The 23068-nt window shown below is 41.8% G+C and overlaps 1 protein-coding gene across 1 annotated transcript in view; it reads left to right on the top strand.

Annotated features, from left to right (window-relative positions):
- The window catches only part of ptprt (protein tyrosine phosphatase receptor type T), a 331706-nt gene that overhangs the window by 98108 nt on the left and 210530 nt on the right, over positions 1 to 23068 (top strand). The window contains exon 8 of the mRNA XM_069679080.1: positions 12680 to 12973. Coding sequence (XP_069535181.1) covers positions 12680 to 12973 — 294 coding nt within the window. The remainder of the gene's footprint in view (positions 1 to 12679; positions 12974 to 23068) is intronic.

Genomic DNA, 23068 nt, shown 5'->3' with positions numbered 1-23068 from the left:
ACCCGCTAATGGGAGAGACTACAATCGGCATTCAGACCCGGGTCAAATGACTCTGCAGTAGACCCGGGTAAATATCGCCTTGGCTCCGATCGGCATTGATGGGAACACCAAACCTGTGTCGACACACTAATTTCCACCCCCTCTCCGGCGCGATGCTATGCTCCGTCAGTAACTTCTGCGACTCCTCGTCATCTCAGCGCTCGAACATCGTTCCAGATTTGTCGGTGCCGAGTTTGATAAACAGAATGAGTAATAGATACAATAAAGACCTAACCACCGTAACATCTTCACTGTTTACTAACCCTGTTTCCGGCGCGTTTGTGACGTCAGACGGTGACGCAGCAGAAAAGAGACCGACAGGAGTATACTCCACTGGCAATGAGAGACAATCGGCATCTATAAGTGGGTCTTCCCGGGTCTTAAAAACCTGCGTCAACACACTAAATTTAGAACCAATCGAGCCAGCTGTAGAGCAGCAGCAACAATCTGAGCCTGTCGGTGCAAAAAACAAGAACTTTTAGAGGACGCTCTTTGATTGATCGAGGATTATGTCGCAGCCATTAGAGCTTTGTTCCTGGCTGCTGGCTAAAGTCAGAGTTCTGCTATAAAGTGTATGAGTATACCTCTTCACATCGGAAACAATGTGTCTGATACTTCTGGAAAACAGAAATCATGACTGAAAAGTTAGCAGGACATTGATTGCCACTGTGCCTGAGCAGACAAAGAAAAGATAGGATAGGAATATCCTAACATCCCTTCAAAATAAAAGCATGTTTCCTGCGTGTCAGTCAGTTCATCGTAGATTGAAGCAGATGTGATTCGGTGGGATGTTCTGTGCTACACAGGCAGCAATGAAGTAAAAAAAGATGACACAAAATAGTGAAATATACATCAGACGAGACAAGAAAAAGATGTGATCCCTGAGGAGAGAGAACTTTAAAGAGCCAAGCTGCTTTTTCTGTGAGAGGTTTGTTTATCTGCCCGCATGAGGGAGTGTGTGTGTGTGAAGCATGCACCCATACAGTGCACACTCCACCTGCCTCTTAAACCAGGACCTTAGGGCTTGCCGTAGGGGATGTGTGTGTGGGTTTTTGTGTGTGTTGTGATTTGTTGCTGGCCCGTTTGTCATGCCGTTGGTATTCCATGTCCATTGCTCTTTCATGTGCATCAGCCTCTGTGCGCGCGTGCGTGTGTGTGTGTGTGTGTGTGGGTGTGGGTCAGAGAAAGTGGACACTTCACACAGAATTCCTGAAGAGAACTATAAGTAATGCATGAACAGGTAGGGTGAGCAGTGGTGAGACTGGAGGTGAGAAAAAGGAGAGGAAAAGGTAGGAGAAGAAGAAGAGAGAGGGTGAACTGAGGGGAGCGGAGAGAGGAGAGGAGGCAGAGAGAAGGTGAAAAGTTGAAACCGAAGACTGAGGAGAGAAAGATGATGGTAGAAGGAAGTAAAAAGAGGTGAATGAAAAGTGGAGAAGAAAAGAGGAAACAGATGAAGAAGAAAATCCAGAGCTGACAGGTTCAATCCTAACATCTCATTGGCCTCCATCCTGTGTGTTTGTGTAGATAAGAGCAGTAAAAAACCGAGTGGTGTCCACTTTAAGTATCCTGCTGTGTCTCTCCTGTGAATGTGACGGATTTAAGACAAATTCTTATTTCATTAAAAACCGTTGGAGGAGATTATTCCGACTCTAAGACGATCAGTGTCTCCTCTTTGGGACTACGGGACTTTAACCCCCGGCATCTTACAGGAAGCGAGCAGGTAGAAGTTTAGTGTCATGTTTGTGGACATTTTGACGGAGCTGATGCTGCTATGGGACACAACATTTAGTAAATAAGCTTAAAATTAAAGGCTGTTTAGTAGTTTGAAATGCGAAGAGTACACCGTCACCTTCTTAATATTGCTCTTTATCATCATCCGCGAGAGATGAAAGATAAGATTAACCCTGTTTAACAGCATTAGCGAGTGTCTTTAAAAGGAATTAATTAAACGCATTTCTTAAGATGGTGAATAACACTTTAAAGTTCAAGCAAGATGAAGTTCTAATCTAATAATAGCACAAGTCTGTGGGAGAAAATATTTGTGCTGTCTGTTAAAAGATGCACTTTAATGTTGGACAAAACTCACCCGATAATCCAAAGTTACACGACTAAAGCACTTCTTTTTTGTGCATCCAAAGAAGTCAAACAAATCATTTGAAACACCATTACCAACTGCTTTTTCCACCTCACTTCTTGCATTTTCAAATATTATTATCTTTTTGTTTTTCCACATGACCAGAGCCACGAACAGACCGCCTGGCAACTTTGTAGTTGGATAACTTTGTCTGTTTACTAATGCAGTGTTTTTACCTAAAATTATAGGTTGGAAGTAAAACCAACTCTTACAAAATGCCAAAATAATTTACATAATTATGGTCCTGTTATCACAAGTCTGTGGTTGTTCTGAGTTTTATTCATACATTAATCAGACCACACCTGATTGCCGTATCACAGAAGACTGTGAGAATAGAAGGATTTACTCAAACTGAGCTGATTGTATTAACGTCTATTTCATAGCGTAGATTGTAGACCAGTCGCGCTGCTGCGTTCCTGATCATCTGCAGAGGTTTGACTGTGCATGCAGGAAGGCCTGCCAGTAGGGAGTTGCAGTAGTCAATGTGTGATATCACGCGAGGCTGCAGCAGCAGTTGTGTTGCATGCTCTGAAAGGTAGGGTCTGATCTTCCTGATGTTGTACAGGGCAAATTGACATCACCGAGCAATCGAGGCCACGTGAACCTTAAAGGTGAGCTGGTCGTCATTTATGGCGCCCAGGTTCCGGGCAGACTTAGTGGGTATGAGTTCAACCAAAAGCTTATTTTTGCCACGCAGCGTGGTTATGTAAAAAGTCGAAAAGAAAAGCGACTCAAGTTGGGCAACATGAATCAAGCAAATACAACACTATTATTTTAGACTTTGCCATGAACCTTTGTCGCTAAAGCTTTTCAAAGCTTTAAGATTTTCTTGACGTCCTGAGGTTGCATCAGAAATGGTCAAACCAAACTCCATTCAAAAAACGAGCATTTTAAAGGTTGTTTGTATGCCATCTTGCAGACAAACCTGACAAGGCTTGAATTTTTACTCTTTGCAAATCTAGAATTAAGAAATAAGAAATAATTCATCCCACGCATTCACCTCCTCTTAAGAGATCAGATAACTTAAGTCATAATTTAACAGCAACCGTAAGCAGTGTCACATTTTTAAAACAAGGACACAGCATGTCTGCTGCTGTTGGATGTTTAGTCTGGAAGTGGACTCAGATGGCCCGGAGAGCAGATAGAGATGTTTTTGTTTGCTTTGGCGTGTGTGCATGTGTGTGTATATGTGTGTGAAGAGGTAGCAGGTGTGAGTTTGCTGCGAGGAAAAGGGAATCAGATCTTATTTCCCATGATTCTTAGCTCTTGTGTTCCCATTTCAATCCCTGTCTTTTTCTTTCTTTCCTTTTCTGTTTTTCTTCCTTCCTTCGTTTCTTTCGTCTCTCTGTGAAAGATGGAGGCTGCGTCGTCGCACTATGAATCTTTTGATTAAAGTATTCTTTGTGACTAGTGCTGAATTCATTATACCAAGTAACAGGCCTGAGGGAGAGTGTGTGGAGTGTGTTACTCACAGGTGCAGCACAAACACACACACACATACAAACACACACACACACAGTGAAAGCAGTCAATCCCCAGGACTTGGAGGAGGAATGTGTTTATATAAAGAACAGTGGCAGTTCTGAGCAGGTAAATAACAGAGAGAGACCGCAGAGGATAAAATAAGACGTCTTATTTTGTCAGATTAGCTCATGCGAAAGAAACAAAAAGCTGGAACATTTCCACCTCTCACCTTTTACACGTAAACGGAGCCAGGAGACGCAGGGGGGCGATGTGAGCGTTAGTCAGCAGGTCGCTTGTAAGCGGAGTCGACAGGTGAGTCAGAACTTTTTCTCCTCGGGGAGAGTGAATCCACGAGGGCGAGGGAGAAACATATTACATTTAGCACGCAGGGCCAGGCCACTTTTGTCTGGAAGGACTGCTCACAGAAATATTTGCATGTGCAAAACAACGGTTCGGGATTTAAAGAAGAAAATATGAGTGTTGTTTGTTAAAAAGATGCAGTTTAAGGATGGACAAAGTTATACGACTTGTGATTGGCTGTAGTTTGGACGAAAAAAAACTTTTCCTTTTGTGCACCCAAAGAACTCAAACAAATCATTTAAAACTCTTTTTTACACATCAATTCTTGCACTTACCATTATTATTATGTTTGTTTTTTCCACATGACCAGAGCCATAAACAGACCTCCTGGCACCTCTGCAGTTGGATAACTTTGTCTGTTGACTAAATCAGCATCTTTGCAGCGTTTTACCTAAAATTATAGGTTAGAAGTAAAACCAACTCTTACAAAATGCCAGAATAATTTACATAATTGTCTGTTAGAAAAAATGATAACAATTTACACACTGTGTGCTTTGTTTTCTAAAAAAAATATCTGATGAACTTCAGGAACTATTTATTTAAATTTCAGCAAATAGAAGAGAGATCTCGTTTACACTCAGACAGACTGTGGTTATCATTAACACGGTACGAGCTGAAACGATCGTATCACAGCTGGTTTTTGCTGATCCTTGTGCGTGTGTTTATCTTCTCTTTGTGTGATTAACTGTTATTCAAGGAGCTGCGAAATAGACCTGTAATGAATAACAGATAACAACATGCAGAAATATTAATTAGGATTTAATAATAAGTAGACAGAGAGGAGGAGGGAAATAGTCTGTTTCCAGTATTTCAACGATAAACTGATAATTAATTTCATTCTGTTCAGTTGGTATAAGACGGAAATAAATTGCCAGCTCTGTAATTTTACTCTTTCATTCCATCAGAGTCGCTTATTTATCATACACTGCCCCTCAGTGCAGCCCCTTCTTTCATCCAGACAAACCATCTTAGCTTTTGTCTCCCCGCGGTCTCCTTCTCCTGCTTGGATCTCTAAACTCTAATAGTAGTCCTCAGCAGTGAGGTAGGAGAACCTCGTAGAGCGTATGGATTGGGGGAATCACGACACTTCATGCACTGCTGTGTCTGGAGCAGATGACCGTAGAAAGATTCTAGTCTGGGAAGGTTCTTCATCATCCAGGTAGCCACCATGGTAGTTCTAACTTTAAACCAAAAGGCAACTGGACTTTGAGTTGTTGAAGACATTTGGCCTTTCATTGGAAAGGCTTTTTCTGTTGGTAAAAGTCGGAACTGAAGAAGCCTTTTGGGTAAGAGGCGAAACGACCTCAAGAACTTCAACCAAGTCCAGCCGGCCTTGGGATAAATAACTTCCACATAATAACTTTCGCTATTGTTCAAAACCTCGGCCGCATTTAACATGGAATTATGTCTCCGGAAAGGAAACAGGGATCGGAAGCACTACATGAACTCAGAAAATCCTCTCTCCCTCCTCCTCTCACTCTTATCATCCCGACTATCATCGCTCTCCCTCCCCGCTGCTGAATGAGAGAAAAACACATTTTAGTTGAACGATTGTCATTTTCGGTGCAACTGATTTTTCCATCTTTTCCGCCACCTGGGTGATATCATTTCTCTCCTCTCTGGTGGGCTGAGTCCTCGTCTATCTGGCTCTCTATCACACACGCGCACACACGCACACACACACAGAGACACACACACATACACACACACACAGAGACACACACACACACACACTCTTTCACTTTTTTATATCTTTGAATCTTTCTCTCTCTGAGAACACGCCAGAGCTCGGAAAGATTTGATTGGCCTTTTGGATTAGCCACAAACACACACACAAACACACACACACACACACACACACACACACACACACAAACACACTATGAGGTATGTTATAAACTGCCAGCCGAGTGGAGGCGATAAAAAAGTAATTTTACCAACAGAGCAACTATTACTCCTAAATCTTCACTCCTTTCCCCTCTTTTCTCCCTCTTTCTTCACCTTATTTTGTACCTTTTCTTTTTCTACAAACATAACTGTGTGTGTGTGTGTGTGTGTGTGTGTGTGTGTGTGTGTGTGTGTGTGTGTGTGTGTGTGTGTGTGTGTGTGAGAGAGTGTGAGAGAGAGAGAGAGACAGAGAGAGATCGTTTGTATGTTTGTGTGTTATATTGGCTGGCAGGAGAAGCAGACAGTGAAATGAAGTGGGAGCTATTTAGATTGGAAGGACCTGATAAAAGCCACCACCGTCTCTCGCTCTCTTTCTCCCCTTTTAACTTTTGTTAAGTCGTCTGTTATTTTGATAGACCAAACTTTCTAACTTCCTGTTTCTTTCTTTGGCTTCCCTTTCCTTCTTACAGTTCACCTGTCCTGAAGTTATTCCTTTAGCGTTGCCCTTTACAATCTTGTAGAAGAATCCTGTACACGTGCCACAGACAACAGATGATGAGTTTGTGTGCTTGGTTAGAATTCCCTGGCGACAAAGGGGTTGAGACATGGACCACAAACTGTACTACTTAATATTACTGTACTAAATAAAGTAAAATAAAATGCTCAAAATATAATTTTAATGTTAATCCTAACTTTATGGTGTACCACAGGAAACTGTTATGGGTCCTTTGCTATTTTACTTTTGTCAATAGATTTTGTCGTTAATTTGATATACAGCAGCTTCTTTAATGGCCCTAAACTTCAAAGTATGACGCTGTAGGTAACCCTCTAGCGTCATCTCTGGATTCTGTCTACTAGCTTATTGTTTTGATGTGCTGTTGAAGTCACTTGACGTTGTGTAAGAGTGTAAATGGCTACTAGAAAAGGCAGTTGAAGGAAATGGATGCATCAAACAAACGAGACAAACATGAGACCAGGGTTCTCTTGTCGTGTGAGAAAAATAGTTTATTGTACTTACATTAGTTATGCATCTAACTAACTTGCATGGTTCTAATTGAGCTGGAGCCCTGCATGTGCAAAACTATCACTAGAGGGGCACCTATATAGTCATAATTGGAAGTCGTATTTTAGGGATGTAGGTTTTGTTTTATTGGCCTGAGGGATACTCCGGAGTGATTAGGCAACATTTCTGAAGACCTTTGTTTCTGTGTGTTGTTGTTTTGTGTTTTACCCAGTTTATCTGTTGTGACTTTTCAAGATTTTACCCAAAATGCAATCTGCTGATGAGACGAGGGTTCAGTCTCTCCAAATCTTCTGCACTTTGATCACTACTGCAGCGGAGGAGCAGATGTGATCGTAGCCACCAATGTTACACTCTTTGCATCCCGATTTGGTTTGTCGCACAACGGTTTGTTTCCAGAACAAAGTTAATGCTACTTTCTATGTTTTCAAATCTCAAAGAGTTTTCTGTAAATTAGCTACCTACAGCACACAAAGAAGATTAATAATGTCTGCAGATGCATAAAGTTTAAGACGACTTAATGTAAAGATATTTACAGTAACCAGAAGACGAAAAACATACATATTATCAAACTGACAGTAACTTAAGCACACTAAGATAACCATTAAAGCACACTTATCAACATACATTCAAAAACATACAGGACAGTGCTCTGTCTCTTTTATTTATGAATTCATTCTCTTTCATCCTTTCCATCCCTGCCACACACACACACGCCAACACACACATCTTCACAATGCTTGCTGGGATTGTAATACAGTGCAGTAAAAAAGTAGATCCATATACTTCCTTCCCTCAGGGTGTAGTAACACGGGCCACTTTTGAGAGTGCTATGTGTCCTGCGACAACAAGGCCCCAGGATACACCAGATAAAACCTTTATGGGGCCAGGGCGGCTGCACACACACACACACGCACACACGCACACACACACACACACACACACACACGCACACACACACAGTCTTTACTGGCCCTCTGTTACAGTCTCACTTCTGCTGTGTCCCATTTTAAAACTTCATGAGGCCTGCTTGTTTTTACTACAGAGTGTTTCTTCTGCAGAGGCAAAACAGCGTCCTGCAGACGTCTCCTCTCTTCAGATTCAAATCGAACTTTATGCAACGCAACTCTTTTTACAACATGCGTTACTTTACTATAGAATTAGCCTAATAATAATTTTATTATATATAATATAATTTGATCTGGCATCAGGCGTCTCCTCCTTCTTTCATTTTTGTTTCCTTTACCTCCATCTCTCCACACCATCATCATCTTTCTTACTGCCTCCTTCCTTCCTTCCTCCCTCCTTTCAAACTTCATTAGCATCACTGCATGAAGGCCAAATGTACCAGTGTGTGTATGTAATGTTTGTGTCTCTATGTTATATGATCTCTGAATGTGTACATGCAAACACAGGCTTTTGTGTGGGTGTGTTCGTAAATGTACAGTGCGAGTACAAAAAAGTGTGTAATTGCCACCTCCCTCCCCTCCCCATGTGATGTAGGGTGGCAGGTTGTGTGTCGCTGGGTGGCCTGTGTAACTCTGGGCTTTAAACGAGCTGGCAGAGGGAGGGATGGAGGGATGGAAGGAGGAAACAGACGGAGGGGGGGGGCAGTGATTGAATGATCTTGCTCTTTCTTCCTGTGGAGTGACATCAGGAGAGGTTGTTGAATATAAATGATGTTAATGAAGAGTCGAGTCTCTGTTAGAGCGGCTTTAAAGCACAGTTAACAGGCTGCTGTTAAAGGAGTATGTTGCATCTTTTTGGTCTGTTTAAAGCCAACTGCAGGATTTTATGTTGCAGCTGAAGGGTTTGAAAATTATTTCAGTGTGCTTGGTTATTAACCTGTGAAAATGTGGTGAAAAAACACGTCTATTTGTCTTATATACGACACAATTTCAATACTTTAGAACAAAGTTTATGGATGTTAAGATGAGGAACATAACTGCATGTACAAATTCATATTCACCTGCACATACCTCCTCTCACGCATACATAGAAATGCTTATTGTCTTTTACTCACCGGCATGCACACACTGACTCACACACACACACTCACATCTGGCATAAAGTCGAGATGGATGACTGTGCGGTAACTGACAGTTGATTCATCGGCCCCGCAGCCACCATACATATTCTAATGGGGCCTTGAGGAGAGTAAAAACTTCCAGAGTGAGATCAGGACTCTGCTTTCAGACAGCGGGGAGGAGAGGGGCCATTATTTTTAGCTAGCATAACGCAGCTGTCAACTGACGGAGCACCTGCCACAGACAGGAAGTGAAGATTTATACCAAGAAGCCGCGTCTGCAATCTTAAAACGATGCTTTTAGGCCAAGTTGTTTAAAAGCCCACTGTATGAACTTCATTTTCCAAAACACTGTTTGTAAGACAGTCTTCCATCATGCACACATTTCAATTCAAGTTGCTCCTGGTAATATAATCAATTTATGGAGTTTCGGTGATCGATGAACTGGGCATGACATTGCTGGAATTCAAAAATAGAGATGAAAACACATTTTAGTGTAGCTATTTTTCATGCATTGTTTGTTCTTATACCCATAATGCCCCTCAACCAAAGGCGTCTCCTACAGACACACAAGGAAACCTTTAACATCTGCACCGGGCTGCAACTAACTCCAATGTTAACCCATCTGCAGAAATATTAGACTCTCAGAGCATCTGACCGTCCCCCACTGATGTGTTTCCTTATGTAAACCAAGCAGTTTATTTGCCTAACCCTAATCAAGCAGGCAGTTTCACAACAATTAGTTAGAGAGGAAGAAAACATACCTTAAAACAGATGTTAAAGGGTGCCCTGAAAACACTAAACAGATGCTAAACAGACGCTAACTTATACCTTGAATGCACTAAAGGGGGGACTCGACAAAGAGTTGACAACATGGAGATGAGAAATTGTGAGCCATTTGTAGGACTGGCGTAAGATTGTGGATCATTTGTTGGAATATATATTAGCAAATATTGTATGAGATTAAGTTCACACCATAATGTGTCTAATCCATCAAATATTTTTCAAATGTAAGCAAGTTACATGTTGAGTTTAACTTGTCAAGTTATTTATGATTGAAAACAAAATGTTTAACAGACTAATATGGTCATAATATACTGGATTGCACCTTCCACATGTTAGAGAACTGGTTGCATCTTTTTAGAGAGGTGAAAATAAATAAGAGGAGAAAGAAGAGGCATGACATGCAACACAGTTTCCCAGTTAGATTTATACTGGTTTTCAGGCTTGGACTCTAAAGTCAAACGACACTCTAAAGCTGTTTAAAAATATAATGCAAAACAGTAGAACCATGTTTATTAGTTCTTTTTTATTTTCCAGCAGAGGGAAATATGTCATATTTCAGCCTTTGTATCAGAGTTGCATGGACGCTGTCCAAGGTGCTGAACCTCGGGCCTTCAGACATGCAGGAGCTGTCCATGGTGGCTGCTGTAGTTCATGCTCAACAGGATATTTCCTGACACATTCTGATGACCAAGAGAAAGAAGTCCAGATAATTTGCTTTCCTTTAAATGAGTTTCACATTCAGGTTTGAGTGTTTTGACATCCTTTTTGTTAATTAACACATCTGAGCTTTCATGGCTGTAAAGAGAATACAGAGATTTGGAGAGCTGTGTGTGGGCTGCACGGCTAAATTTAACATCAGTGGAGAGCAACCAGGCTCATACAGAGGATGAAAATGCAAAGAAGTGTTTGATTGAACTTTCTGCAGCTTGTCATTAGACTACATAGTCTGAGACGACTTACATACATTTCATCATGTGTAAATGTTATAGTATCTGTATTCTCCTTTTAATAATATTATGGTTTCACTTTGTGCTTTAAGCTTTCTAATTCCATATATTTATACTTTGAGGATCTTGGCCCCCCAACCTAATAGAATACATGATTTATGAAGTCTGTGATATCATAATAGCTCTCTTGCCTGAGTATTAATAATTGATGGATGGTTTCCTCAGCCTTTCAATGCAAATATAGAGATACATCTGCATTTAAATGCATTTAATTTCTTTGCATGTTTTACTCTTTATGTGAGTGCTTTTTTATTTCACTTTGAGAAGAAGCTGCTGCCTCCAGTTTGGCTTTGAAAAAAAACAAAAGAACACATGAGGGAGTAATAAAACACCCTTTGCTTTTAGGCTTGACAGAGGCCATTATTTTAAAGTAGCATAATGTGAAAGTGTGGCTGCAGAGAAGCTGTCAGCAACATGTCAACAGAGTGATGGATTAGAGCTACAGGTGGAGAACTCAGTCGGTAAAAACGTCTCCTCTTAGCTTTTAGTGGCAGCGGCTGCAGAATTTAAACTGTCTGCTTCCTCTTTACATTTGCATCTCAGAGTTACCGTTAAGTGTCTGCGGTCGCTCGCAGTCTGTGCTGCAGGATACGCTTTGATTTCTGATCATCTGGCCGTTAAAAACCTTTACACAGCAACAGTTTACCAAGTGTTTATCGGGGTATCGATACAGACAGAACAGGCTGAGTGCGACCTAACCCTGACGTTCCTCTTCCTGTTTAGTGATACTTTTGTTTTAGCTGACCGCTGGGGTCAACCTTAAACACTGTATGTGACTGACTGACTGAGTGAGTGACGGTACTTTCAGAGCCAAATAAAGTAATAAAAATTACAACAACAACGGCCCGGGAAACACTTCAAAATAAAAGCATTGTGCACGAACGAGGGGAGTCAGAATACTAGATCAGGCTTTTACTTTGAAAAAGCATACCGGAAGTGTTGACTTACTTTACTCTCACGTCTGTGACTTTTACTACAGGAAGAGATGTTAATATTGCTGTCAGAGATCAGTAGGACTCATCACAATTCATTTTCACCGCGGCTCGCGGTATAATAGGCGAGCCTCCTATTCTCTACATTTTCGGCGCGTGAGTGTTTTCATGCATTAAAAATGAAAATGAACACGTTCCGCAGCCGTCACGCACACACCACGCTACCAGTGTTGCCCACAAAAGCGCACATTGAGCTGATACGGTCAGCCACATACTAAATTTTGAACTAGTGTTGTTTGTAAATTATTTGAAGTTGAAGATTTGTTGAAGCACAGGCATTACATAAAACAGCACATAATGAAATGATGCATCGAAAATTGTGTTCCTTATTTTGGAAAATTACACAGAGCACCCCGAGAGCTGGTGTTTCCCTCTTATGCATCACTGATTGTATTTTAATGCAGCTTTAGGAGAGGATGAGTTCTGTAATGTATTCGAATATAAATGAAAAAGCAGGAGGGGGTTTAGTTTTCTTTCAAAATAAAATTATGTATTTGTTTTTTGATTATATTTTGATTATGTATTCAACAGGGACGACGTGTTTTATTGACTTTTTCAGCAGGATTTTTGTTATGCAACTATAAAAGAAAAATGCCAATATACAGTAAACTTCATTTTATAGCACCTTTCATAGAAGGAATGAAATAAAGTAAGGAAATAAATGCTCATAAAAACAGACGGAACGAACATAAAAAGAAGGATAAAGTGCCAAATAAATAAGATGGAAAGTAAAACCTAATTCATAATAATAGTAAAAGTAAGACAGAAAATAAAGGGCACAGCATACGGAAAATGAAACCCAACTAATAATAATTATAAAGTTTTTAATTATAGTGCATCTAATGCATAAAATTAAGTAAAATCTTCATTTTAAAGAAAGTGCTGCAGTGCAAAGCTACGTTATAAAAAGCCTTCATCTGGAGAGTCTAACTTTAACAAACCATCTCTGTTTCCATTCCCCAGCTCCTCCCACCCCCATCGCCCCGCCCGAGCTCCTCGCCGTCGGCGCCACCTACCTGTGGATCAAACCCAACGCCAACAGCATCATCGGTGACGGGCCGATCATCCTGAAGGAGGTGGAGTACCGCACCACGTCGGGGAACTGGGCGGAGACTCACGTGGTGGACGCCCCCACATACAAACTGTGGCACCTGGACCCGGACGTGGAGTACGAGATCAAGGTGCTGCTATCCAGACCGGGGGAGGGAGGGACGGGACCACCGGGGCCGCCGCTGGTCACCAGGACCAAATGTGCAGGTAGGTGCAGCTTCTTTTAGTCGTATTGTATCTGAGCTTCCTCTTTCTGTCTCATTTTCCTGCCTCTAAAGTTAAACTCCTTCTCGGTCTCGGTTTATGTTGGTTATTGCCTGGTTCTCTTTTGTGCTGCTGTTGTTTTGGTCAAATCCTGGAATGGTACATAAAGGTCTCGCTTTGCTGACTACAAACAGAGAATGCTTGACTAAGCTGTGAACCAGATTGTTGATATCAGGAGACCAGATGAAAAAAGTTTTGGAAGTTTGCAGGGAAACGTTGCAGTGTTGTAACTGGTCTGAACTGGGCTTTAAAGGTAAAGAAACTACGCTTAGCTTTTGGTTTGTATGTGATTAAAGTTAGGTTCTCTGATTTAGAGACATCAGGGAGACGTTACGGAAAGACGAGTAAAAGAAAATCAAGGAGAGAAAATCCGAGAAACTTTTCCAATTACGTCTTCTTCTTGAGAAACGAGAGCAGAAATCAAAGATGATGATAATTGGGATGTTAAGAAGGTGCCCCGCAGATGAAAGAGAGGTGGAGAGCGGGGGTTAGAGGAGGAGAGGAGGAGGAGAGGAGGAGGAAGAGGAGGAGGAGAGGATGGGGGAGGTTAGGTGGGGGCAATCATGGCCGATAATGAGGATCCCAGCGGGGGTGTAAGGACACGACGAGTGGTCTTCATCTGATAAAGTGACAGCCCATCAGATCCGTGATGTTGGTTTACACGGCAGGAAGCCAACTTCTTTTCTCTCTCTCCTGATGAATTTATCCTCTTCTGACCTCTCTTCTGCGTCCTCTAATTGTGTCTGTTTCTCCCCTTTTTCCTCTTTTCCTTTCCTTTATTTTTCTTCCCATTTTCTACTTCTTTCTGCTTTCTTTTCTTTCCCTTTACACCATTGGCTCGGTTTCTCCCTTTTTCTCCTTTATCTGCCTCCTTTTTCCTTTCTATAATAAAGAGCTTTTCTGAAGCACAGAAAAGACTTTGTGTTTATTTATTTCCTCTGTGAGGAGGAAAGATGGAGGGAGTAAGAAAGAGAAGAGAGCAGAAGTTAGTGAAAGAGGAAAGTTACAGCCTGCCTCTAACCTCAGATACCCGGTGAAGGTGCTGTTATCTGCCTGTAAGAAGATGAAGCTGTCTTGTGAGAGTGTACACACGTCGGTGTGTCTCAGAGCTCTGGTTGTTTATCGTTTTCAGTAGGTTGTGTCAGAACTTTAAATTAACTGTAATGGGAGTTTAATACGTCTGTGGTAAGATGTGTTTTTTTAGCATGTCTTTGTGCGTGTGTCAGTGTTTTTGTGGCACCTGTCTGCCCTCGTGATGTTGCGTCTCTGTGCTAATCAGCAGGTGAAAATGATGTGTTCACTGCTCTCTCTCTGTGTCCTTATTTACCCTCCCTTCCACTTTATCTCCATTAGAGTATCTCTTCTTGTCGACGAATCGCTACCTGACCTTATTTTTGAATCCTATTCTTTAGAAAAATGCACAAATTTCTCTAAATATTTGTTACTGAGAGAGAATTGTACTCACGCAGGAGTCAGGGGTGCATTTGGTGAAGAGTTTAAGTGGCAAATGATACTTCTATCGGGGGAGTATTTAGCCCACAAAATAACCTACAATGTCAGTGTTTCGAATGAGCTCCACATCAAAGGAAAGTAAGCTGTGGCTGCAGAGAAGCATTTGTTATAAAGATCTGCTCACATCTTTTCCCACTGCTTTAATTTCTTAACCAAAACTAGACCCCCATGACACGTGTTATTAACAGGTACACAAATAAATCCCAGGGCGACACGTGACTACGTTCACACTGCTGTTTTTATCTCTCTCTAGACGTTAGGGCTCAAAACGCTGCTGGACACGAGGATCAATCCAATAATCGTCTTCCCTCCTGCTCAGTAGCAGCTAGCGTAGACAACAAGGTCGGGCCGAGTTCGTAAACTCTCAGCAGAGTTTACAAAAGTCTCACTTGTAGGGGCTCGTAGACGGTGCGCGGCCAACATTTTGCAAAAGTTTTGTGTTTTTAAACCAAACTCTGCAGCGTGACCGTGACCTCTGACCTCTGACTCCCCGCGATGCCGACCGGAGGCCCTCCCGCTTCACTTTACAAACTCTTTTCTGGCAGTCACAACTCTTCCTCTCCCTTTGCAAACTTTGCTCGGACAAAACTTTAGATTGAAGTGAGTCTCACATCACCGAACATGTTGTGTGTGTGCGTGTGTACACTTGCAGTGCATGTAGAAGTAGGCACCGGTTTTCAGCAGGCTTGAAGAGATAGATAGTTGAAGAAGCGAAGAAGAGGGGGCTGAGGGAGAAGAAAGAGGGATAAAGAGAGAGAGGCGGGGACAGACTGAAGTGGTGGTCACTGTTTGTGTGTGTGTGTGTGTGTGTGTGTGTGTGTGTGTGTGTGCGCGTGTGTGTGGATGGCAGCAGAAAGGAACATGTGTTTCTGGGATGGTGCCGCTGTGTTGATGGAATGGGAGCAGGCAGGTATGACAGATGTTCAAAAGCCTGCTGGCTACTGGCTCTGCTCGTGTGTGTGTGTGTGTGTGTGTGTTTGTTTGTCACCACACCTCTTGTGTTCACCTTTCTGTTCATGTTAGCCTCTACAGCTCTGCTCAGGCCTCAACAACAGGACCAGCAGTCGTTTTAAAAGCAGCTACTTGAAACAAACAGTGTCACATTTAGCTGTGTCATTATTGGAAATGTGTATGATAAAGAGGCTGTTTCATGCAACTGCAGTCACGTGCGTAACTAAAACAGCCGGATGTCAACAGTGATGCTTGTTGTTTTACTTTATGCAGACAGTTATGGGAACACAGATCGGCTATTCTGCTAACAGTTATGGCTGCTGATGTGCAGCTGATGGAAAACTAGCTTGCACTGATGATGATGGCAACTGATTATAAAGCTTATCAGCAAGGAGGGACTGGAACATTTATTGTTATCCTCTGATTACACAAATAGTAGATGCTCTTCTTTTTTTAAGAGAGGTGTGTGTACAAAAACAGATCAGTTTTTAAGATGCACAGATAATTACAGACAGATTTTATGTTTGCACAGGAAGACTGTGCAAGCTTTGACGATACTCCTGGAAATTACGTAAGCAGAACGTCAGCTGATGATTAAAGACAGCCGAAGCACACAACTGTGGATTTCTGTGGACGCAGAAACCTCCAGCAGAACCAGACTCATGGTGAACACACATCTGCAGACAAAGAGGGATAGAAGGAGAGAGATCTGTCGCAAATTCCATCCTGCATCATTCTGTGACTTCCTCTCACCTCCTCCACCTGCTCCTCTCTGCATTGTTCTCCGATGCTGCAGCCGTCCGTCGCTCAGAATAGCATTCGGGCCATTCCGCCCGTATAGCCGTCGCTGCAGCAGCTGCGGGGGGGATCCAGCGATGATTTCAGCCATGCGCCTGGCGTATAGCGTGGCACATTAGTGAGAGCGGACTAAAGAGCAGATCGAGGAGGCGAGCCAAAATGGACTCTACATTTGGCTTGAGGTGCGGCGAGGACGCGGCCTTCATAATGATTGATTTCATCACACGCCCCCCCACCCCACCTCTCCCCATCACTCCATCTTCCCTCTAATGAATCCTTCCTTACTTCTCAAGGCTTTGGAACAATCCATCGCCCTGTTTCCACCTGGATAATCTCTCCTCTTCTCACATAAACAACACTCAGCGGACCAGTTGTTCCCTTGCTCCTCCGTTGACCTCCATGCTTTTGTGCTCCCTTTAAACGAGCCTCTTTCTCTTCCACTCATCCTGTGATTCGCTCTCTCTTTAGTTCGCAGCTCCGCTCTGCGGCAGAGAGCCTGTCATGAGCACACAAACGCTCCCTGGACATTTTGCCATCCTTGATCTTTATGTCTCGTTCCCTTTTCCCTCTCCTTCATCTCCCACTCCGCCTCCTCTCTCCTCTGTGTTCTCATCTCTCCTTCCCTTCTTTGAAAATATTACCTTAAACTCAATATCTCCCAAACATAAACTTTGAAAATTGGCTCTGATCCTTGTCTCCATAAATATCGCCTTTTAACTTTTACGCTACCTCTTCAAAGTGCAACGGCTTCCTCCTTTAATCTCTCCCGCTCGCTTCGTCTCCTCCTTCCTTATAAATTATTTTTATGTGAGCGATGATAATGTAAGTGTTGGCTAATATGTTTCCCTGTAAAGATGGACTTTTAATTCACCCGCTGTGCATAAATCTGCCCTTAGTGAGCTTTCTCTTCCTCTTCCTCCCCTCTCTTCTTTATAGCGGGCAGATGCTAATGTGAATGTTGGCTAATACGCAGCACTCTATAAAGACTTAATTCACCTGAGGGTTATATACTCCATCCACAGCACCCTCCGTCCTCCCCCCGTCTCCGCCATTTCTTCCAAAGTAGATCTTTATGTGAAGGATGGTAATGTGAGTGTTGGCTAATGTGTTGCTCCATAAAGATAGATTTTTAATTCACCTGCTGGGTATTTACTGATTTGGCTGACACGGCTGCTTCAGCTTTCTGCAGAGTTAAGCACTTTGGACGCCGTTAGGAGAGAGGAACGTTTCTGCATCAAACACTAACACAATCAGACCTTTCAGAGCTCGCTGTGTGCAGGTATGGAGGCACTTAATAACAGTCTGGACCTGTTAGCTTTTTGTTAAATAAGCACATTGTGCTGCAAAGCAAATAACTGGTCTGTGTTGCAGCTTGCAGCTGCCTGTTGATGAGCTAACTGTAGCCTTCAGTCAGGAGCAGATGTTCACAGATGGTACACACCTGCAACCCAACTTCCAGCTTCTATCCTCTCAGTATTCAGCACTTTGAAGGCCAATTAAGACCTCACACTGAATGAGTAATGTACGTAGCCGACGTGAGCTCGCACATTAATTTGTCGACTGCTTTCTGAAGCCTTAAGTTTGGCATTTTAGCCGTCGCCATCTTGGTTTTCTGGAGCCAGAAGTGACCATGTTTGGCCAAAAGGGCGGAGCTAGAGATGATAAGGGTGAACGCAAACATGAGTTACTTGGAACAGTTGCATTTTTGGTTTTGGTGGAGCAGCAAAAACTTGGGGTGGAGAATTTAGAGTCCTTTGTGAGTGCTTCAACGGTATACTTGTCGTAATGTAGGTAGGATGTATAGAATACTTTATATTACACACACGATTAGTGACTGATTTGTTGTTTGGTTAGAGCTGGAAACCACGCCCCAAACTTGCCAAGATGTTAAATTTGGGAAAATTGTTTGGGCTTTATTCTCAGCCAGTTAACCCTTCCACTCAAAGAAAGTATTGAAATGTAAATATAAATGTTGATAGATGCTTCATGTGTTTAGTACAATTTCAACTCAGTAAATCTGAGGCCGTTTCTCTGCCTCTTCCTGCAATTTCTTTAAGCCCATTCACATCTTCTTGGTGCTCTAGTACAAAAAGCTTTGAGACGAACATCTTGAACCAGAACATAATCTTTTTCGCCGAGATGCTGCTCAGCCTGAAGGAGGCTTTATTCTTCACTTCAGGAGGCTTGTTTCCAACATGCTAAGAGCAATTTGCGCAATTCACACGGCTTTACAAAGTGGAAAGTTCTGCAGGTAAAAGGGTCACAATTACACATGATTTTATTTCTTTGCATGGAAAGCCGGTGCATTGTATGAAAGGAACGGGAAACACGAGCCCCCACATGTGCACCAATTTTTCTTTTGGAGCCATCATAGCAGGGGAACTAAAATCACATGAGTGACCTTTCATGTAATCACACTTTGGAGAAGGAGGGCTTGAATGGAGGGTAAAAACTTTATGCCGACAAAGCTGGTGAACATTTCCTTTTAAAGGAACTCTTTGGGTTTGTGTGAGAATATCTTCTAATTATCTTTCCTCATTTCTACACTTTAAGTAAAACCTTCCGTCCTCTCTGAATCGTTCTCGTCCCTTTGAGTGTCCAAGTGTTCTTATTTCTCCTTTACTTGTGAATGTGTGTCCTCAGTCCTCTGTCCTTTTAATCTTTTCCACTTTTCTGTATTATAAGGTCATTCTTCATGTTTTTCTCTTTCACATGCAGAGACTGAAAACCTCCCACAGAGCGCCTTATAAGTTCTCCTGAATCCTCCTTTTGAATTCGCTCTGCTTTGTCAGCATCGCCTCGTTGTGTAGTTTATAGCTTTGTTGCAGTCCTGCTACTCGCCATTCCGAGGGACATGTGGAATTCTGTACATTTTTCAGTAATTGAAACGCAGGACTGGATTGTTGTTTGGAGGTTACTGTTAGACTCGAATGAAGATCGACTTAATTAGACTTGGAAATAAACTTGTAGCACATTCTTCTCAGGTCCAAGATGGCTGCATGGAGGACAGCGTTTGTGCTTTAATGCTCCTCACTGCCTCACTGCTCGTCATTGGTTTGTAAACATTATAAGAGATTCATTGTTTCAGATACTGATGACACTCTTTGTTAGGGTAATAAGAAAACTGAAGGATCTTCTCCTAGAAACAAGTATAATCGTCTATGGTCACTGAAGTGTTCGTAAGATCACTTCTAACAGCATAAACAGCATGAACGCAGCTCGCTGAAATTAAAAGCAGCCTGAAAAAATTCAATCCTGATGATATCATCAAAACCATGTGATGGAAACCTTTGCTGATAATATTAATAAGAATAAAATCAGAGGTGTGATACTTAAACTCTTCCTTGCACAAGATACCAGGAAACTGTTATAGCCATGTTCTTTCCATCCAGTACATTAAAAAACAAAACAATTAACTTAATTTACTAATTTCTAATCTTCAAAAATGTTTGTTTATTCTCCACTAAACTCTACTCATAAAAAAAACATCCAAATATTCCATTCAAACCAACCTACATGCTCTCAATTCATCAACGCTCAGATTAGCTTGGACAGCAGCCCAACGCTTCAAGATAAGACTCCATAGTTATAGCATCATTTCTGGACACGGTCCCTTAGCCTAATGATTTTATATTACACTGAAGTCAGGTGATGTAGTAGGACTTCATTATTTTCTCACAATTAACTGTGATTAATTATTGTCATTATACACTCTCTTTGAACTTTTTTTGAAGGTCCAAACAGAAGTTGCATATGTACTAACACTAACTTGTTCGTCTGTTGACTGTATAAAAAGATGGCCGACATGACAGCTCCCTAAAAGTGAAGTCAAACCCTCTCTATCGCCCCCTGCTGGCTGGCTGCAGTATAGGTCATAAAGCCCGCCTCCTCCATGTTAACAGATGGGACATGAGTCGAACTATAAAATCTAAATACACGTCAAATACATTTTTCTCAAACATGGTTTCTGTCATTATAGTTAGTTCTTATCATGCTGATTTATGTCCAAGGGTTCATTTTTCTGACAAGTTTACTTGTAATTAGTTATTTGATGCTATAAAAAGGGGGCGTGACCTCATGATTGACAGCTCTGTTGACAAATGGGGCTCCTGCATCAATACGTATGAGCAAGATGGCAGCGCCCGCTCCAGGGGGTTTAGGCTTCACTTTTGTACAATGAGAGGAGGAGGAGACGCGTCAGCCATCTTTATATGCAGTCAATGGTTGTAGTAAGAAAGTTTGGGATGTGTGTTTCACGAAACATAAAATTAGAGAGGTGTGTGTGTGTGTGTGTGTGTGTGTGTGTGTGTGTGTTTGTGTGTGTGTGTTCGTGTTCCTGCTTGAGACTGAAACTAAGCTGATCTTCTGGGTACTTTATTGTCTCTGCACATGTGGGTCTCTGTTATAATATGCACACAGGCAAATTACTTGTGGGTACATAAAATGCAATCATAAAAGACATTATGAAGCCACAGCTGTGTCTTGTTCATAAGTTAAGACTTTCATAAGAAAAGACTTCCACTGTTGGATTCAGACTCTCCTGACAATCCGTCTCCATCTGCCTCCTTCATCTCGTCTCATCTCATCCTGGAGGAGAAAACCAGCTGCCAGTTTCTGCGTTTAACTATTTTACCCTTACACATAAGTCACCCTATTTAGCTTTTATAAGACGTACTGTTTATACGACACTATAGAATACTTGTGCAAAACTATAAGGACATTTTATGAAGCATTTACTGAATGTTTATTTATTGCATGATGGAGTCATAAATCTAAAATAATTTCCTGGTTCTTCTTTGTCTGCGATTCAAGTTTCCTGCTTTAATAACTCAACATGCAATTGGGTGTAGAAGCAGAGAGTTTTAAAGGTATAATAAGCAGGATTTTTTCTTGTATTTTATCAACAACACATTCAAACTGGGCCCCTCCTCCTGGGCATTTCGTCACCAGAAGCTCACTCTCACTCTCTCGTGCGAGAAGACGCCCACCCTGCCGAGCAAACACCGGCAGCATCACGATTACCGTCGCGCTAGCATGCTTGTCCTGCCCGGTTTGAGGCAACTACCTGTCCAACAGAAAGAAGGCCAACTCAGCATCGCTCTTTCACCATGTTCACCGGTCTGAATGGGGCCCAGTTGCTAATTTGAACCACTCCCACACTCACCTATACACTGTGATTGGCTCAGGGAACCAGAACAGTGCCCCTCCTGAAAACGGACCATGCAAAGCAAAACAACAGAACAGATGCAGAGGGAAGGGTCTCACAAGGGTCTGCACACACACTCACCAACACACATGTATAGAGGCCCATAAGTGATGATTTATATTATATTATATTTGTAAAAGTCTATATTTTATTTTTCTAGGAAAATCCTACTTATTATATCTTTATGCACTACTTACTGCAGGTTTAATGCACAATAAAAGACATCACAATGACTGTGGGGATGATTCTAAAGTCTCCTATGTAGCCAAACTAATCTGTGTAACATACAGTGTGGTTTAAAAGAAAAATAAAATCAATTCTGTCTCCATTGTGACAGCTCGGTGCGGGCACAGTCCCGAGCTGTGTCCTTGTTAAAAGCAGCCATCAGACAGAAATACAATATTTTAAGGAGGCGTTCTGAAAGCAGAGTCTGATGAATCAAACATTATGAATCAGGCCGCTCGATAAGTTTGCTCCAAAGAGAGACGAGTCTGCAGCTCTTTTATTGCACAAACCCTTTGAGAGTATGTGAGCGCGTGTGTGTGTTCTTAGTGCTTGTATATGAGTGTAAATGTTTTTTTTCCATGTTTTAATATGTTTGTGTCTTAAGATTGAGACACACATCAGATCAGTCAGACTGATGGGAGGTTGGACAGGCTGTGAATACCAGATCACGTCTACTTCACCATAAACACACAGCAGCAGACACACACTCTGCTGTCCTTCAGTATCTGTAGCTGAGGTGCCCCTGAGCACAGCACCAAACCTCTGACTGAAGGCTGCAATCTGTAATATGACCTCAGACAGTAGAGCTGCAAGCAACTTTTTCACATCTTATCTTCATTCTATAAAATGGGATGAAATAATCATAATCCTGTTTAATTTAATTGTGAGAGCATCCATTGTTTTGGCAGCAAAAGGCAAAGGCTTCGGTCTTTCAAGTGATTTTACTTTTCTTTCTTTCATTACTTTTGGAGTAAAAGGTGGCGCCTGCAAAATACACTCTGATCGGGACCTGAGGCTGTACAGATTTTAGGATTATGAAGCATTTGAAGATACTCAAAGAAATTACATCACAATAAGCAAAAACCACAATGTAGTGACTGTATTTCTATTGCAGATGAAAGTATCACGACGTCTTTACACTCTCTTCATAAAAATGAGAGTATCTCAAAAACTTAAACAGTTCAAATAACTTTTGAAGTGTTTAGAAAATTCAAGATTTAGAAATAGTTTGGATCAATTTGTTTTGCATGTCTAATTAGCATCATCTCAGGAAAAGACTAGTCCGATTGTTGTATTTTTTTCTATTAATTATGACACCTCAATACGTTTATCAATTATTAAGGCTTTATTGACACAACCTATTACCTTTGGTTGCAGAGATTATTGGGATATGACGCGTTTAAAAATACTGAATGAAATTACTTTAACATTAGCAAAAATAGTAATGTAAGCACTGTAGGACCATTTCTGTTTCAGCGTTATTACATGCACATCGCTGACCAAGGCGAGTGGAATCACTACTGTGTATCTTGTGTTATTTTAATTATTAGTCTTTTATTATGTTG

The sequence above is a fragment of the Semicossyphus pulcher genome, unplaced genomic scaffold (assembly GCF_022749685.1).
Source record: "Semicossyphus pulcher isolate SPU_LCO1_2020_fin unplaced genomic scaffold, fSemPul1.0.p SCAF_3, whole genome shotgun sequence".
Classification (NCBI taxonomy): domain Eukaryota; kingdom Metazoa; phylum Chordata; class Actinopteri; order Labriformes; family Labridae; genus Semicossyphus; species Semicossyphus pulcher.
This window is presented reverse-complemented; position numbering and strand designations above follow the sequence as displayed.